General features: G+C 44.1%; 2 protein-coding genes across 4 annotated transcripts in view; one reads left to right on the forward strand and one right to left on the reverse strand.

Moving 5' to 3' along the window:
• Positions 1–196: 196 nt before the first annotated feature.
• On the reverse strand, positions 197–15,423 carry plekhg7 (pleckstrin homology domain containing, family G (with RhoGef domain) member 7). Of its 2 annotated transcripts, XM_056417135.1 has the most exons (17): positions 14,148–15,423; positions 11,575–12,334; positions 10,744–10,766; positions 7,033–7,151; positions 6,285–6,325; positions 5,819–5,920; positions 5,227–5,376; positions 4,864–4,959; positions 4,026–4,124; positions 3,267–3,380; positions 2,798–2,972; positions 2,064–2,179; positions 1,713–1,800; positions 1,539–1,618; positions 1,306–1,459; positions 1,037–1,134; positions 197–461 (listed from the first exon to the last, which is right to left on the reverse strand). In XM_056417135.1, the coding sequence occupies exons 2-17, from the start codon at positions 12,214–12,216 to the stop codon at positions 351–353; spliced, it is 2,208 nt and encodes a 735-aa protein (XP_056273110.1). In that variant the 5' UTR covers positions 12,217–12,334; positions 14,148–15,423; the 3' UTR covers positions 197–350. The 2 variants fall into 2 exon arrangements, with proteins under 2 accessions (XP_056273110.1, XP_056273112.1); XM_056417137.1 differs by lacking the exons at positions 10,744–10,766; positions 14,148–15,423 and having other exon boundaries at positions 11,575–11,832.
• Positions 15,424–15,526: 103 nt separating this feature from the next.
• Positions 15,527–18,641, forward strand: part of itpr2 (inositol 1,4,5-trisphosphate receptor, type 2) — a 50,331-nt gene continuing 47,216 nt past the window's right edge. The window contains exon 1 of one of the 2 annotated variants that reach the window (XM_056415689.1): positions 15,527–16,560. In XM_056415689.1, the coding sequence (XP_056271664.1) occupies positions 16,469–16,560 (92 nt within the window). In that variant the 5' untranslated portion in view covers positions 15,527–16,468. The remainder of the gene's footprint in view (positions 16,561–18,641) is intronic. The other variant, XM_056415690.1, reaches the window with a different exon arrangement.

Consider the following 18,641-nt stretch of genomic DNA (forward strand, 5'->3'; position numbering starts at 1 on the left):
ACAGTAGCTCTCCTGGAGCCTTAGTTCACACATTATCTCATGATCTGGACCAGGAGATGGAGTTTGACCAATAAAGAGCACGTGATATGATCAAAAGCTCAAAATCCGCTCATGGATCTTGAGGTGAAGTTGTTTTGTGAAAAGTGAATTTGATTTCAGAATGAATTTGCGTTCCTAAAAAAGAAAAACACTGGAGAACAACTTTTACTAAATTAGATTTATTGAACACTACTGCAGCAGCAGCTGCCTTTTATAGGCAAACATTAACTTACAAAATGATCCTAGTGCTGCTAGTACAGGTATTTACAAGGCGTGAGGAGACAGTGAAGTATACACAGTGCCGTTTCTCCTCATATCTGTGAAGACTCCAGCCACAGGGAGGAGCTCTTGACTCCAGGCTGCTGAGAGACCAGCTTCAGCAGCGCCGCCACAGCGCCCTCTATCTTTGACACCCACACTCTCTGCACAAAGACACAAGGTGTTCAGAAAGAGAAGTAGTAAGTTCATTATCCCGCCAGTTAGTTGGCTTTCATTGTAAAGGAGATAGTTAGAGATCATCACTAACTGAGCTAGAGCATGTAGAAAATAATCCCTCAACAGTGACTAACCGTTTCCCTCCATTTCTTAGAAAGGACATTACTTGAGAGATGTCCACAAGTTGTAGTAAATGTAAATCATCTCTAATATGCATAAATCTATGAACTAATGAATTCTTGAATGGCAATTTATAACGTAAAAGACTAAATTACAGATAAAATGCATGCTCATTTAAATATCACTGAAACCCCCTCCAATAGTATGTTGTCTAAGACTAAGTAACGGCGAGCAGGAGGGCGATAAAGACTTGTGTGTAAGTGATTGGGATTATTTGAAAATCTTCAAACTAGGCAACACATACATTTATGAGAAGTATTTGTGTAGTTGTGTCACGTAGGGAATACATTTTCATTAGGGAACCTAATCAGTGCTCCGCCAGCTCTTAGAAGTTTACACGTCTTTTAAAGCTTCAGATAAATTCACAGATGAAGTGATGTACCTTGGCCAACTCTGACGCAGCTTGCAGGATGAATGCACCGATACACTGCTGGTAGCGGTTCTGGTGCATGATTATAAAAGAATGAGGCAGCCCCGATGCTACAAAGGAAGATCACAATTGCAAACCTTCCATTAACATCAACGTAACGCACTAATCTGTGAACATCAACGGAGAGAAGTGTGTCAAGACCCAGCGTGACGTTGGCTTCTCTGTGAGCTTTCAACATATCCTTGATGCTCAACAAAGAAAGAGAAAGAAGGCTACATTACCCGAAGCATTGAGCTGATCGATGTTCTTGAGCTGGAGTCGGTCCAGAGAGACGGGTTGGTCCAGAACCGTGAAGGTGCATCCCTCCTTCAGGAGCTGATCCAGCTCCTGGTTCTGTGGCATCCTGAGAGTATTTTGTTCTGGACCTATAGGCCGCTGTACAGGAAGACATGACAGTGTGAACAAGTTCTGCAGCTCCTTTACAGCCTCACACTGAATGTCTGTTGAGGTGTACCTTCTTGTTTCTCTTTATCTTTGTGATCAGCAGGAATTCATCAAACAGGAACAGGTACACGTCGATCAGCTTGGCGTTCTCTGGAGATGAACCGGAGAAAGATGGGGTGAGGTTTTACTCAAATCGGAGCACTGAGCATGTGAAATGTGTTGGAGCTCTTCCAGCGCTACACACCTGTGAGCACCACTTTCCCTTCATGCAACAGACTTCTGTGAGAAATGAGATTCTCCAGAGTGACAGCCTTTAAGAGATGTTTCAGATTCTGAAAAGAGAAGCAGTCAGTCAGGCAAGAGGAAAACCTTCTGACACGTCTACCGACACTGAATAAATCTCCTGATACTGAGATACTAAAACTGTTTTCTTTGCTTTTCATGATATCTGATTCCACATGCAGATCAATTATTGAGCTATCTTATCTGCACACAAACACTTTTGCAAGACGAAGTGTCTGTCAGCATAAATATCACAGAAACAAACATGCATGAATATAAATATATACACACAAACACACATAACCAGACCAACCTCAGGGACGAAGGCCCGCTTGTCTCTCTCCCAAACAGGCAGCCACACCACGGCGTCCCTCAACTGCTTCACCTTCTGGTAGTTATCCAGCCATTTCACCTTCCCCTCTAAATCACCTGGAAGCAGAGAGGCATCCTCTCAATCAAAACAGACAATCACAATTTCCCGCTACAAACTATCACGACAGTTTTATTGTCAAGTTGTTAAGTATTTTATTGTAGTAATCATGTACTAAAGTCACATTAAATGATAGAATAATTGTTGAACACTACTTTACGATCGTGTGTTTTCCTGTGTAGTGATGGTTGCCTGCCATATACGGGGGTAGCCTTGACCACTCCTAAGCTTTTACAGTAAATATCACACACACCCAGAGGACATTGCCCGACACGTCTCAGCCGTGGTTACACTTCTCCGTGTCACGCTGCTCTGCCATGCTTTTTTTAATGGTAGTTTTTGTGAGCCAACACTGTTTCTTTTGGTGCAGTTATCGTTGTAATCAACAAAGTTGAGGTGCAGTGCTGCGCCACATCTCCCACAGCCTGTCCATCTAGTTACAGACTAAACCGCCACAACAGGTCCTCGGGCAGAGGAGGCTCGCTGGGAAGAATAAACGGTGACACACGTCGGTGAGAGACTGCTGATAAGGCAGTGTCGAAATGCCCAGGTGGTAAATAACATCACTGTTTAATGTAAATAAGAGTTTTAAATAACAACAAGTTCTGGGTTCTCACATATAGACGTGTCCACTTGCTCCGTTATAACCTGCAGGCCTCCGGCCTCGTCCTTCCTCTGGCATCTCTTCGCAATATTCCTCAACAACAGAGGGTATCGAGTGAGCCTCTGCAGCGGCGCCACCAACAGGTCACGCAGCTGCAGCCGTCGGCACTGTGAGTTCCTCTCACACCACTTTGGGGCAAAAAAAGGGGAGAGAGAGAGAGAGGACAGGGTGAGAGGAGGGCTGTCGGTGGGAAGAAGAAGAAGGTCAGAGGGGTGAAGTGTGTTAATAGAGGGGTAATGGGGGAGAGGGGGGGGGTCACATTCCCCTCTTGCTGGCCTTGGTGACACTGAGCGGGTTGTTTGCCGTTTAGGCCGCAGTGTTGCTGTGTGTGCTCTCTGGTACTTTGTACAGCGCTGCCTGCTGCGTTGTTAGCAGTACACACACACACACACACACACACACACTTTAGTGGCCCTCGGTACCTTTGCGTAAGATCCAAAGTCCTCTCTGGGCTTCAGGCTGTCCAGATAAAGCAGAGCTGTGGAGTAGTTGAGGCAGTACGTCTGCAGGCACTGACATAAGCTCTCCTGAAAAGCCTGCAAACAGATAGGAGTGTTATAAAAACATCAGGAAGCAGACTGCCTGGTCACGTCGGCCATTAGGCTGCAGATAAACAGATCGTAAAGAGGCGTACAAGCACAGAAATGACCCTGAGTGCGTGAACTATATGTTCTAGCTGCTTCTTATGATGCATTAATTCACAGTAAGAAGAAGAGGCTTTCTATTATTGTCCTTTACCTTTAGAGAAAAACAAATGACTAAATATTAAAATAGTATTGTCGATCTTGATTGTTGTGTAGATTTGTGTCAGAAAAAGTGTGAGCTGCAGATGAGATTTCATATTATTGATATTTTATTCTGAAATATGTTCATACAAACGCACATTCAACTGGAATGATGCACCACGTGATGCGTCTTTTAACAAACATGTTTGTTAAAAAATCCATCACAAACATACACACACATATATATATATATATACACATATATTTATGTTTGTTAAATGCATCAGGTGGTGCATCAGCCCAGTTGAATGTGCGTTTGCATTCTAGTGTGAGGTGTTTCCTCGTCTCCAACGTCGTCTTGTCAGTGGAGTTTAACGATCGAGTGACTAACTGAGCATAAACTGCAGGCAGTCAGCGTCTTTGTGTCAGTGTCTTCGCACGTGTGTTGACACTTGCTTTGCTCAGCAGCTCCAGCAGGGCGGGCCCGCCACCCTCCGTAAACTCCATTGTGTCCTTGATGACGCAGAGGAGGTTGTTCAGGAAACCAGAGCTCACCTGCAGCAGAAAACACTCCGCGTCAAGTATCGCCGCACAGCCGTGCAACACCCTCGTACCTCGGTCACGTTCAGGTTGTTCACAATAGGGGGAAAAGTTCCACACCTTTTTGTTTCGATAGATACAACAATGCAACGTTGGCACGGCGAAACATACAGGTCTTCCCAGTGGTGTAACCGTGAGATGCTATGGCACAACTTCAGTTTTTATCAATTACAGGAAACAAACAAAAGGGATTCCCCATCAACTGAACGTCTATATGACACGTCTGACACATACTGTAGCTGATATGGTGAATAGATATCATCAGAATCAGACCAGTTTGTGGCCCAAGTACGTGGCAGCAGTTTTACCTTGGGTGCCAACAATGCATGTCACACATCATGACATTGTGTTCGGCCTTTATAGGTGTGGTTTAAGACAGCTGCGAGGTTGTCTGTCATTTAGGTTGTTATATTATATTACAAATGTCATTCATGATTATTTAGTTTGATTCTGATTGTCTTACAAACAGTTTATTGTGTTCTCTGTCTTATGTAGTTTGTCTCTCACTTCGTGCCTCTTGGAAAAATAGGTTTTGCTGGATAGATAAAGCTTTTCATGCAAAGCACCTTTTCAAGGGCTGCACAACAAACACGTGGTATTATAATCCTGTACGGTCGCTGTTTGTATTCATTTACTGTACATAACGCACCTAAAAATAACAGGCCACATGCAACTCATTTGCATCATGTCTCACCAGGCAAAGCTCATTGAGGTTCGCAAACAGCCTCCAGGAGTCGACATCGGCCAGGCAGCTCCTCATCTGCAGGTCTGTGAGTGTAGACAAAAACACCTGAAAGACACAAAGAAGTTGAGAGAAGATGCTCCGGCTATCTTTTGTGCAGGCCTTACATTTATAATCCACTCTGTAAAGAATGAAAAACATGAAGAGACTTGGACATGAGCCTCGACAACAGGAATTTGGTGACAGGACGAAACACACAAAGCAGCAGGTGTTGGATTTCATTTGGGTTTGGCCGATTAATTGCGAGTGTGTGTGTGTGTGTGTGTGTTTGTGTTGGTGCGTGTGTGCATTCTGAGGCTTTGTATGTACAGTCACCTCTTTGAGAACCATGAGCTGATCCAGGAAATAAACACACTCGCTGGTAAACAGCTCCCAGATGGCCTCTTGCTTCTTGAAGCCATGAGGGTCAGAGGCGGCGCTGAGCTGGGAGGACTGGTCCTGCAGGAACTCCGCCAGAGAGTAGTCCTGCACGCAGAGACAGAGACAGAGACAGAGAGATGCTTCACTATCAAGAGACTTCATTAATCCCTCATAAAACGGGATTGTATTACAACGGCATACTCGGTGTAAAGTTGCCTCCACCACACTGACGGAGTCAAACGAGTGTCAGGGTTTGTTTATATACACGCATGCAGGGTCACGCTGACTGGTAACCGCCTAGAAATTCTGGTTCTTGCATAACTTGTATCATCTGAATGGTGCAGCAGCTTCTCTCAAACTGCCATCCGATTAATTCAGAGTCATTTGTCAAACACATAGATCTGTTTGGACTGGAAATCTGGATCTATTTGTTCAAACTCTGACTTTGCTTGAATTGTAAGTCACTTCACAGAATCAACATTATGATTGACATAACAAACCCTCTGGATGCCTCGGGGCTTAACAGCTGACGGTGCTCATTTCTCACCTTATACCTCTGAAGATCAGGGTTTCTCCAGTCTTGAATCTTTGATGACGAGAGATATTTTTCAATATCTGACGCTGTGCCTGTCTGTGACTTCCCTTTAGTCTGAAAGGTGAGAGAAAAGACAGTTATTATAGTGAGAACATTTTGAAAAATGCTCTCCTTTATTGACGTGTGTTGATCAGGAAAGAGGACATGTTTGCATAGCTGATCAACGGTCTCTCCATGTGACGGTGTTGAAAAACTACGTTAGAAAACTGAAATGTTTGGTTCTGCATTTAAAATATTGACCAATTACCAAAAGCTGTGGGGCAAAAGGGATAAAAAGGAACCACATTAATCTGCTTTGGGAAGTGGGTCGGAGAACAATGTCCAGACCAACTGCTAAAACAAAGTACAGCAAAACAAAACCACAAGCACATCGCTGGCAACAGACACACACAACACCGACTGACAGGCAAACACCTACCGTACTACGCATTGAAAAGGGCCACTTGGACTTCTTAGTATCTGTACGAAGTCATAAACAAACACAAAAAGGATTATGAACAAAAGATCAAGCAAGAATGTGTGCTGTGCAACAGATGAGATTAGAATCAAACAAACAAAACAGTGTGAGAGTTACAACTGTGTTGGACTTTTGTTTGTTGCAAAAGAGATTGAATTACATACAAAGAACATATCGTGTATGTGTTGTGCATGATATATAGTTTTGCATCAAGTCGAGCATGACGTTTCATGATCGAACATTAATTCAACTCATTAAAGATAAATCAACAAAATGACAGCAGCTACGGGCAACAGTCTCTTGGCTAGGAATAAAAACGGTTTAGGGCAAAAACAAACATTTACTCAAAGAAACTATTATTCATGCTTTTCTCAAGTCAGACCTGGTTACTAATCTTCCTGACTTCAAAGGGGCCAAGGGTCAACACCTGGACTGTGAGCAGTTTACAAAAGCACAAAGAGAACTCTTTCGTGAACTTCCACTTCCTCAATAATGGCCAAGGATCAAACTTTGATGCTGACATGTTGATTGGATTGCCATGGCGACGTGCAAGGACGGGTCACTGCCAAGCATGACAGCTCATTTTGCTCTGAAGGACCGGGGTCCATTTATATGTCGACCGACATTAAGATACACCAATCGGTACATGAGGGAACTTCCATTGAAAAAATAAAAATAAAAACAATATATACACAATAAAGAATTGTACCAGAGAAGTTTGAACCGTTCAATATGTCAGCTGCTCCGTTGGATACGAAAAGGTCTCCTGGTGAAACATCCAAGCCGGGCAAGCTGACCACCATGGAGCTCCGTCTCCTTTCCTGCAGCCTGAGGGGAAAGTAAACAGGTGTCTTTAGGTGACGTTACACTTTGGCTGACAAATTCTACTCAAAGATTAAATCCGGTAGTAATGCTCCACACGTTCAAAACAACCTCACTGGACATGTGACATCGCCTGTTAGCGGAACCACTATTATTGTATTGTGAATGTTATACAGCACAAAGAAAATAGACTTGGCGCAAAGCTGTAGGAAATAACTAAAATTCCTTTTTACATGGGGGAAATACCATCTGCACTGTGCAGCAAATAGGCGATTAACATGTGAGAAAATATAAAGGATAAGTATTGTGTGTCTGGCTTATGCATGGCCAGCTGCTGATTAATGGATCACTCTGTTTGTGTGAAAGGAGGCGAGCTGTCAATGTGTGCCAGTCCTAATCCTCTTGGTCTCCTTCTCACAGCCAGTAACTGACGCCTGTCTGTGACTGGAAAAACACGGCCTGCCTTTTCGCCTGAGGCAAAGCTCTGACAGCCACCGTTCTCAAGTGTTTTGACTTATTCTCCTCTGCTGTTGACATTTCAAGTGTTGTGATGAAAAATCAAAGAACCCTAAACATGTCATTTAATTATGTTGTGAAGATGAGGCAGATATCTAAAAATATCTCAGAAGGGCATGGCTCCGCTTATTAAATAAAGAAAACAATCCTCAAAGGTAGTCAAACTTGTTAACTGTCTGACTCCAACAATCACAATACCGACTGCGCCATCGCTCCTAAGGCGCCTCGTCCTTCGACGTGGATGCAGTCAGCAGAAATAAGATGCACGGCAACCAGACGAGCTGGTTTGGGAAAAGTTTACTTTGCATAGGCGCACGGATCGACAGCTGTTCAGGGACCAGCTGGACATGCTGTTCATGTCAACGTGTTTTTTAACATCTTGCCTTTGAATTTTTTTTAATGGAGTTCAGAAGTAGATTAAAAGTTATCTGATGAAGGAGAAATAATGACTCAAAGTCGGAATTCAAAAATCTATTGGTAAGTTATGAACACATTCTCACTACCTCGGGTTTGATCAACACATCATCAGGACGTGATCGGACCAGGAGGAGGAAGCCTGGAGTACAGTTGAGGTCTAATGAGCCCGTTGATACAATGAAGTCGAGCAGAAGTACCAGCAAGGGGAACAATGCTGGAACTGGTTTGTCTCTATCCACCGTCATATGTCAAATCTGCTTTGTTAGAATTAATTATCTCCCTCCTGCTGCTCATTACATCCCTCAAACAGCTCCTGCACAAGAAGCAAACAAGACTAACTCGAATGCACTAATAGGCCACATGCCTCCAGAACCAACCTGTGCATATGGTTGGAAAAGTGAGTCTGCAAGTGAACAGGAGTAGCCCGGTACGTTTTCTTCCTCAAGGACGCTTTTGTTCAACTGTGAAAGTACCGACTGTTCATTGCTCTCTCTGGAGCTGTAAACTGATACAACCCCCTCCCCACATCAATGTATAGGCCGGCAGGGCTGAATGAGCTGGAGACACAATAGTGAGTAGCATCACCTGAGCACTGTGCAGGATGCGTGGGGATAATGGGACGGTAAGAAAGGCACGACTACTCCTCGAAACCGGGTGAGTGCCTCCTTGCAGTTCGTTCCACAGAATCCTCACAATGCCATCTTGTTGCTTTGCGAGCGCTCAGAAAGCTCTCTGTGTCCGCCGCTCTGCCACCGAGAGAACTTGTGAAAATAGAGGTTTTGTTCCCGCACAACAAGAAAAATAATGATGCCCATAAACAAAACTGTCCCAACCCATGGCTCGCAGTGCCCGGTCACTGTAAGACGGACAGTGCCAGGGTGCAATTATAGAGACAATAGCTGCCTAATTATCCAGAAAGGGAAGAGCCCGGCAGCCCAATTAGGAGGGGGCGGGTTGCAGTAAGAGTAAACAGCATTAATGAGGGGTTTTCTAGCCCCTACATAACCATGGGACTCTCAACATGTAACCCACCAAGCTTATGCTCCATTAACAAAGACAGGGGCTCCTCAAACAAAAAAGGTCCAATTATCCTCGCTCACCAGAGTTCTGGGAGCACAGAAAGCACGGCACTCATGGGGCTGGATGTAATCGCTCAGATTGACATGTTAGGACAATGATTGGACTCAGACAGAAGCAGCTGTGGTTAAAGATGGTGTTCACAGAGTTATTGTCCAGTGTATAAGTTACAGGATATGTCTTTACCACATTACTGTTAGGCTAACATGTTCTCACTAGGGCTGTGAAACGATTAAAAATTTTAATCGGGTTAATCACAGGTTTTTGTGGATTAATCATGATTAATCACATATTACCGATATTCTCGGTATATTTTGTGAGAACATAGAGATTTATGACAAAAGACGGATATATACATTTATACATTCTTCTATACAATGGTGCTGCAACTCAGCAGTTATTTAGCAGTTTTCTTCCATATGGAACATTAATACATCTTCATCCTAAACAGAATGTTTAACCCTCCTGTTACCTTTCGGGTCAATTTGACCCCATTCAATGTTTAATGTCGGTGTTCTTTGGGGTCAATTTGACCCCAGGCTGTTTTTCACTGTGTCAAACATATCAGAAATATCAACTTTTTTATTTATTTAAAGGGCTATTTAGGTAGTCAACAAACAAACATAAAGTACCTCACACTTAAACTTGGGAAGCAATATTAATTCTAATAATTTTCTGGAGGTTTTAATTGCTGGGGTCAAATTGACCCCGAGGGTAAAATATGTTAGTAAATGTAAAGGTAACAGGAGGCTTAAACAGAACATTTTTCTCTTGTTTGTCAACCATAAACTCCACCATGATACAATCTAAAGGCCTCTAGTCTTCCTCTAGCAGCTGCTGAGGCAAACTGACTGTGTGGGTTTTCTTCATGAACTGGGCCGTGATGAAAGGGACGGCGGGGACACCGCTGCAAAGCTGAAACCTCACCGGCCCGCCGGACACCGACAGGTGGACAGATTGACAAGTGACTTTTTTTTTGCTCGGTCCCGATGCGCGCGCACGGAGCTCTGTGGCGCGCGAGACGGAGATCGATAAGTGTTAACGCAACGCGAAGAGACAGAAATGACTTGCTGCTGTGGAGATACGATCAACAACAGACGTTTAGTTTAATAAAAGAACAAAGACGTGCTCTAGAGAACATGTCAGGGGGCGGGCCAATCTCTTTAATGTCATGCGATCTACCGACACTACGCCGCGATCGACTGGCAGGTCGCGATCGACGTGTTGAGACCCTGATCTACAGGAAGTAAAAGTCGTCACAAGGTTTCCGCAGGTGAACCTGCGGAAGGATCATTACCGATGAACAGCACGACCGTCTGCATGAGAGCGGACAGAGTTCAGATTGAAGTGGTGTATTGGAAGCTCATTTTGCAAGTGACTTTTTTTCGTTCCGACGACCAACAACAGACGGATTGGAAGCTCATTCTGCGCATGCGTTAAAAAAAAAAACTAGTTAAACCTGTAATTGAATTAACTGAGTTAACGCGTTATTTTTCACAGCACTAGTTCTCACAGACTTGAGTCTTTGGTGTTGTGGGCTATGATGATGTGGCACACAGACAACCCACACAGTCCAAGGTGCACCTACCTATCAAGGCAATAATGCTTCTCCTGCAAAAAAAAGAGGAAAACACTGTATCAGTGAATACAAATCAGAATCTGCAGAAAACACTTTAATTAGAGTAAACGTACTGAGGTGATTAACCACTTCTTGAGGACAAACAGGCTTTGAAGTGTCAGCATGTTGTCAACACCACTAATAACAGATAATTGACACCATTATTTATTTCCCTCTTAATGCCATCAAGCATGCAAAGCTGTAATTGTCTTACTAATAACATGCCGCACAAGCACCGTGCTCTCTACATCAAATAGAGGGTGCGAAGCCGATGACTTCCTCCTGCTAACGACACCGCTGGATCACTTTCCAAGACATTCACATTTCAATCGTGTTTTAAGTGGTCGCTTGGACTCAAAAGCCTCCGATATCTGAGGAGAAAGCCGGGACTCTATTGAGAATGTGCTGGGTTGAATGCCACGAGCCGATGAATAGATCTCCCCATTATCTGTTTCCATCGCTCACTGACCCCTCCATTATTGGGTGACTGCTGACTGCGGGGAATAGGGGCCCAAGGAGTGCACTTCCCAGGGTCCTGCAGGCCGTGGGCTCGCTCAGAGCTGTCAGTGCCTGTAACTGCTGATTCATTTGCTGTCAAAAGATCGCTTTGTGAGTGACCACCAGGAGGTCAGGACGAATGAGGGAGAGAAGATTTCCACAAGGAAAGAATGTGTAACCACTTCATTAATGGGCTTTGGATAGAAATCATCAACAGGGCGCATGACTCGGTGGTGAAGGTGGGGAGAGGTTTATGTGGCGGTCACAAATCAAATCACACAGACAACCGGGATGAACGCTCACCTCTTCTCCACTATCAGGAAATCCAAAATCTTTAATGAGCGTAGGATGAACACTGCGACATTCTGGTCCCGTGGAACCGCCGTCGACCTTCTCCGATCTACGCGATCGGGTTCTCTGGCGGCCGGAGAGTGAAATGGGCTGCGGATCGGGACAGACCTCTCCATTGGAGGGGGGGCTGGCTGCGAGAGGAGACATGACTCGGTGTACCGGGGACAGGCGGGTGACGGGGGGCGGCGTGCCCCCCGAGGAAGCCTCCTCCGGAGTGACCCCCATCATGACAGGGTCCCGGGTATCCATCAACGGACGCCTGGTGCTCCTCATCCTCCTCAAGGTGGGAGACGTGGAGATGCGGGCCGGGGCCTGCCGGTCAAACTGGACGAAAGGCGCCACCAGGCTGTCGGTGTCCCCCAGGGACGAATGTCTCGGCTTGGAGTGAGTCCGTGTGACATCTATGTGCATGATGATCGGGCTGCTGGTCTGGCACTCCTTGTGCTCAAAGGGCTTGCAGGCCGTTTGCGTCTGTGCATTCGCCACACCTGTGGCGACGACTTCATTCTCAGCCCACTCGATGTAACTCCAGTCCAGCTTCTTCTCCGCGTCCTGGTCCTTCTCCTGTAGAATGACGCGCTTCAGCGAAGACATCACAACCTCAAAGACATCGCAGTGCGGTGGAAAACGTGTGATCTGACAGTCGGAGTTAAGGTCAGCTGGTAATCCTGTTGCATTCCAGCACCGTTCACACCGTTGGACTTTCCAGCTTCTGGGAGGGGGGAAAGTAGAACAAGTGTCAATACTCAGAAGCAAAGCGAGGTGGACTTGCCCCCTAAGCTCCTGAAAGGGGATTTGAACTGGGTTGAAATGGTCAGTTGGCAGTAAAGTAAGGAGACATTAAAAAGTTGAAGTCCATAGTTTGGTCTGCAGTCGGACAGTGTGTGTGTGGTCGCTGAACAATCTAACCCTGGACAGAGCACAGTGGGTCAATAAAGCTGGCAATGTGGTGTGAGACACACGGAGCTGGAAGCAGCCATGTCACATGTCACATGTCTCCTCTTTCCCTCTGGTTCTACACTGACATTGATGTTGTGTCTTCTGGTCGCTGAAGAAAGCACACCGCCGTTATTAAACCCCCCATGCGGGGTTAATGCCATTGTTTATTTAACCTTCCTCCTGTGTTAGCTTTCTGTTACCATCTCTTATGTTAGCGGGTCGGTGCCGACCCGTGTCTTAAATCAGCTGTAAAATACACCAACAACAATGATCTATCATCCAATTTGTTTCTCATCTCTTGGTTACCTTGTTAGGCTTCCTTATCCATGAAAATATTGGTTTTAATATTTTTGGTGTGGGCTTCTGGGCCTTTTCTTTGTCAGTATATCATATTTCAATTTAAAAAATGGTAAAATGAACCTCAAGAGAATCATTTAAATAAATAAAGGGTTGTTGTGTTACCTGACTATTACTGAGGGGTATTAGAACACATCTCTGAAATAAATTTGTTATATTTTTTTATTTATTTTAATATTATTAACGATAGTAACATTTATGGTGTTAGGGTCAATTTCGACCCATATATATTTACTTCAAGAAAAAGGATAAAAAGTATTTTTTTCCGCAATAGAACTTCAATACAAACACAAAATAAAAAGCAGAACAAGTCATAACACAAAATATAGATTTGCAAGGTCAAACAAACAACCAATCAAGCAAATCAAACCAATAGAAATCAATTACTAGTTCCAAAACAAACAAAAAAACTCAATCAGAGTAAAAGTCTCTGTGTGCAAGAACTTGCATGTGTATGTGTGTGTTTAGATGCATGTGTGGCAAAAAGTGACACTTTTTTTGTGTTCTTTGCAGAGATATTTCTTGCAGTTGAAGCACAATACGTGTGTCTTGCTTGGGCAGACCACCTCTTTCTTTTAGAATCAGGTGGCCTGAGTCATAGCTGGTAAGGAAATTGTCACAAGTGATATTGTGACCCTGCAGTCCAGTAGTCATATCGAGGACCACACGTTTTCCTTGGTTTTTCTCAGGGATGCCACTCGCAGCTTTGCCTGTGTAAAACTGTAGATTCTGGAGAGAACAATGCAAAATGAGAATCCCCTAAAGCTCCCATGATTGGGGGAGGAGCTGGCTGCCACTGTGTTGGCTGACAGTGCACTTATGATTTCAGTTTTGGCTCTAATTATTGCTTTATAATCTTATTTTTATAACCGGGTCGAAACCGACCCTAACAACACAAAGGTCATAATTTCAACCAGAGCATTTTATAATTTAGTGAAACAAAATGTTTTTGTTTTATTTTGTTGAAATAGAGGTTCCTGACAAAGTCAAAAAGCCTTGATGAAAATAAACAAATGTATGTGGTTCTTTTTTGCATTAAAAACCTAAAATGGGTCGGTGCCGACCCTAACACAAGAGGAAGGTTAAAGCCACGTTAACTCCGCACATCCACGAGGCCACGAAGATAAAAGAAGAGACACCATGTGAGAAAGTCTACAGCTACAGTCCACCGCCTGGATATCCATCAGCTGCGGAGAGGAGGTCGCGGACGGTTAACAAGGTTTACTTACGCGCACCGGCGGAGACCGACGACTCGAACGACTGGCGGCGAAGTCACGTTGGACCGAGAGTGAGGAAGAGAGAGATAGAAGGAGGGGAAAGAGAGAGAGAGAGAGAGGGAGGGAGGGGAGAGAGAGAGAAAATCATCTTAATTTAAAAACAATTATTATTGTAGCCTAATAGTTTGTTTGAAGCTAATATAATAAAGCTAATTGTAACTTCTCTCACCATATGAACTATTACATGGTGACTATCTAGCGCAGTACTTTTTATTGGTTGGAGGAATTGTGAAAAATGACTCATCAAAGCTGTAATGGCTCCTTCCAGGCAGTATTCCCAGTTAGTTTGCCAACATTAAATAAAGGGAGGAGCAGGATATAAAACTCAACAATTATTTTACCATTATGCAACTATAGCCTATATTATAATGTAGGCCCTATATACTCCAATAGTGTTTGAAGTGTCATATTTTGTTACTTTTTTGTAAATTTGAATAATTTCGAACAGTTTTTTTACTACTACTAAATCTATCTATGATGTATTTATTGTGCTCTGGATTTGACCATAAATATATTACACGTGTCACTGTGACGGAGGGACCTGCCGTGGCACATGAAAGAAGCTGTTCGTGTCCACTTGTTTGTATGTAACACGAACTCACCGTGAGGAGAGCAGCAGACGGTCCTGTTGTTCCGTGAAGTGACGCCAGAGGGCGACGTATGACGTCGTGTCCAAGGAGAATGATCTCTAGCGACCCCTAGTGGGTCAACAGCAGTAGCACATGAACAAGTCCATAAACAATACAATGTATGTCCCATTTCACTGGGAGTCATTTACAATAGTCAGAACCCTTTACTTAAGTACCAATACAACTATATAAATGAATCAAAAACCAAACTTTCAAACCCTGCTTAAGTAAAAGAACACACGCTTATCAGCTAAAATATATATATACAAGTAAAACTACTTTATATGACATGATAGTCTTGATGAATTGAGGTGTAAGCAGCACTGTACTAGCTTACTTGAACTACTTTATCTCGAGTTTGGTAGTTTATTCTGCTCTTTGTGGGGCAGCAGGCAGAAAAGGTTGGAAACAACTGGTTTCATCTTTGACAATGCATTGTGTTTTATAAGCTCATCTCTAAAGTTGTATATGTAAAACCCTGAAAACTTAAACAAATCAACATAAAATATCCAAGTATTGTGCCAGTGCCTCTGAATTATATACTTATGAAAATAACTTGAGTAAAAGTAGTGTGTTAGTTTGTATTTGAGGCTAAAAACTACTTATATAAATAAAGAGACCGCACCAACAAAAACATGACTCACACCTGTTCAACTCATTATTTCTTTATTTTACAAAGAGCAAGTATCCATGTCAACAATATTGGCACATTCTTATTAGGTTGTGCTGAATTACAGTATATTTTGCTGAAACATATTTCAGTAATCTTGTTATTTTGCCATTTTTGCAAAGAGAAGGCTGATTTCGAGTACACGGAATGAAACTAAAGTAATTTCAACCATACAATACTGAAATTACTTTAGTTTCATACATACAAATAGAAATGTGCAAGACCTCACATCCTCTGCAATGCACCTCGACAATATTCTTTTTGCATGCCAGATCTATCCCTGGCAATCTTCTGCAGATATAGATATAATATATATATATGCCATTAAGGAAATAACACAGCTTCTCGGTATTGTATGTCCCAATTAGCAATGTATTAATTAATTACATTTAATTGTGAAAGACACATTTAGTCTCAAAGCAATGAAAAGGTATCCACAGTTTAGTCCACGTTGACTTATGCATTTGATAAAAGTAAAATCACTATTGGGAGAAACGTATATTCACAAGCCTTATCGTGTAATATTCCAAAAGAAACAACAAGTAGGCCGAGGAAGTATGTTGTGAAACAGCCTTTATGATCCTGTGTCATCAAACCAAACCCAGCTGTTCCTTAATGCCTTTTCAGAATAAAACCATGTCATTGAACGGAATTCGCTCAAAGCCCTGACAGCTGCATGCCCCGCCCCCTGAAGTGGATGAGAAGAGGAGTAGCCTCGGGTCGGCCGGACATACAGGAAGAAGTTGAATAAGTCTCAAAACAACGTCTTCAAAACAAATCGACACCAGCTCGTCACTTTCCTGAAGTCTCGCTTCAGTCGCCTCGCTGACATGTCGAGCAGGAAGCGCGGCGCTGTGTGTGCAGACCGCCGCTGAAGTGGAGACGCGCTACCCGGGAGGACGACTCCCCACGAAGAGAAGACGCCTTTCCAAATGGAGACACCGGGACGCGTGTGAAACGTGCACCGAGTGAACATGTCAGAGCACAGGTCCAGCTTCCTCCACATCGGAGACATCGTGTCTCTGTGCGCGGAGGGCTCGGTGAATGGCTTCATCAGCACTTTGGGGTAAGTTCTGCCCACCGGGGAGTCCACATGGACCCGAACCCTCTGCAGTACTTTCACTTCACCTCGTTAGCGCCACTTCGCGCGTCCCCCGTGAGCCGCGCGGCTCCAAAGGTAAGCGTGCGACCCGAGGCCGAGGCCCGTCCGCCTCTCCCCGCGGCTCCTCCGGGGGGAGGAGGGGGGGAGTCTTTACGTTTGACGCAAATGTAACCGGAATGCAAAGCAGCGCGTTGCCCCGGCCGCTCCACTGGGTTATTCTCACTTCATGTCGCTGTGGGCCCCGGGCCGCGCGACGCGAGGAGGTGCCAGGAGTGTCCTCGGCAGAACGAGTCGTTTCCGATACTTTGTTATGATGTGGAGTTCTGATGCATTTGAATGCTGCGCACTCCTCCCGTCACCTCCACCCCGGAGACATGTACAGATGTGTTGTGTGTGAGTTCAGTGACTCGCCAAGAGCACCGCTTTAGGTCCTCTCTTATTAATATCTGATATGTTTTGACTCGAGTAAAGGAGTGGACCCTGTGATCCATGTGGAGTGTGTGTGTGTACACTTTGAGGTGTCCGTGGGGCCCCATGTTGTGCATAATGGAGCACAGCGTAGCAGCCAGGTTCAGAAGAGATCTGAGCGGTGCTTTGATTTTTGGAGAGAGTGATTTTGAGTTACAGATTCAGTCACCAGGTCATCATTTAAAGCACTGGTGCCCAACCTGGGGGTCAGGACATCACTTACAAGATAAGTAATGGGACAGGAAAGAAGAAATGGCATACAAATTATATTACATTTTTTAAGTTTTGCTACTATTTGCTTTTTTGTGGTTTCTGACTTCTCATATATACATATTCAATGTATGATGGAGGTAGTCGACTTGCATCAATTGAACCGTTCAGAGTTTTGGATCCACCGCCTTAATGTGTGACATGAGTTTGTTTGTTAAGTGTGTCCTGTCAGTTTGACCCCATCGTTGTGTGTAAGTGTGATCGAAACTGCTTTTCATGGTGTCATTCTCCACACAGCAGTGCAAAAAATGCCACCAGCTGTTTTTTGTTTGGCTGTAGAGTCTCCCGAGCTGAAAGGTGAAATACCTCGGTGGTACCAGGTGCACTGTGTCCTCTCTGGGCCTTCTGAACAAGGGTGGAAAGACTGACTGGCCCTGAGGAATGAGTGTGCCCCACCCACCTCCTCTCCTTTTCTCACTCTTTCTTTCTCAATTTTCTCCCTTAAATCTGTCTTGCAAACAATAACTTCACACACCAGCTGACATACTCTTGACATTGAAGCCTCTTCTTTAAGTGTAGAAGGTGGCAACCTGTCATTGGCTTGGACCGGTTTGTACGCTACAATGTTCCCTGCCCCACTATCTGCACGAGTGCACACATCCAGCCTACTCTCTCCCTCCCTAAACTGCAGAGGCCGGTGCCAAGGCAAATGGAAGCAGCAGCACATTTATACACGGTTGTATATTTAAAAAAGAAAAAGAGCACAGCGGCGATCGTTGTTGTGAAGCAAAGCAGTGCAACTCTTATCAGGGCTTGAACAACTCTTGTAGTTTGACAGGAGCGCTGATCTTTCATGAATCGCTGTGCCAGAGCTCACCAAGGCCCAGAGAATCACCTCCCTGAGCCACAGCCCCTGTGAGCACAATGAAACCGTGACTTCACAAGGCTGCTCTTGCTCTTGTTTGCTTTGGATAACATTAAATCTGCAGGTTCTTCATACGCCTCCCATTGTACACATTCAAACGCCAAATAACCTTTAAAGGCCTTATGCGGTCATTTGGCTGGTCCAGAACCATTAGCGACCTCGACCTCTTGAATGTTCTCATTCTACCATTTTTAATTATCAGTAAAGGATAATTTTGAAGATCAATGATATGTGTTTGTTTGATAGTAATTCACTCCATTGTGGTCCTGTAGTGCATAGATGAGATGCATTATAAGACAAATATACAAGGATTCTGTGTATAATTACTTTACTATTGCTATGTTATATGTTCCATAAGAAGTGCTATTATCTCAGAATACATTTAAAGAGGAAGTGCATGACTCGATTAGATTACAAACGAGTAACATGCAAAAACCGGCAT

Source organism: Pseudoliparis swirei, chromosome 6 (assembly GCF_029220125.1).
Source record: "Pseudoliparis swirei isolate HS2019 ecotype Mariana Trench chromosome 6, NWPU_hadal_v1, whole genome shotgun sequence".
Taxonomy (NCBI): Eukaryota; Metazoa; Chordata; class Actinopteri; order Perciformes; family Liparidae; genus Pseudoliparis; species Pseudoliparis swirei.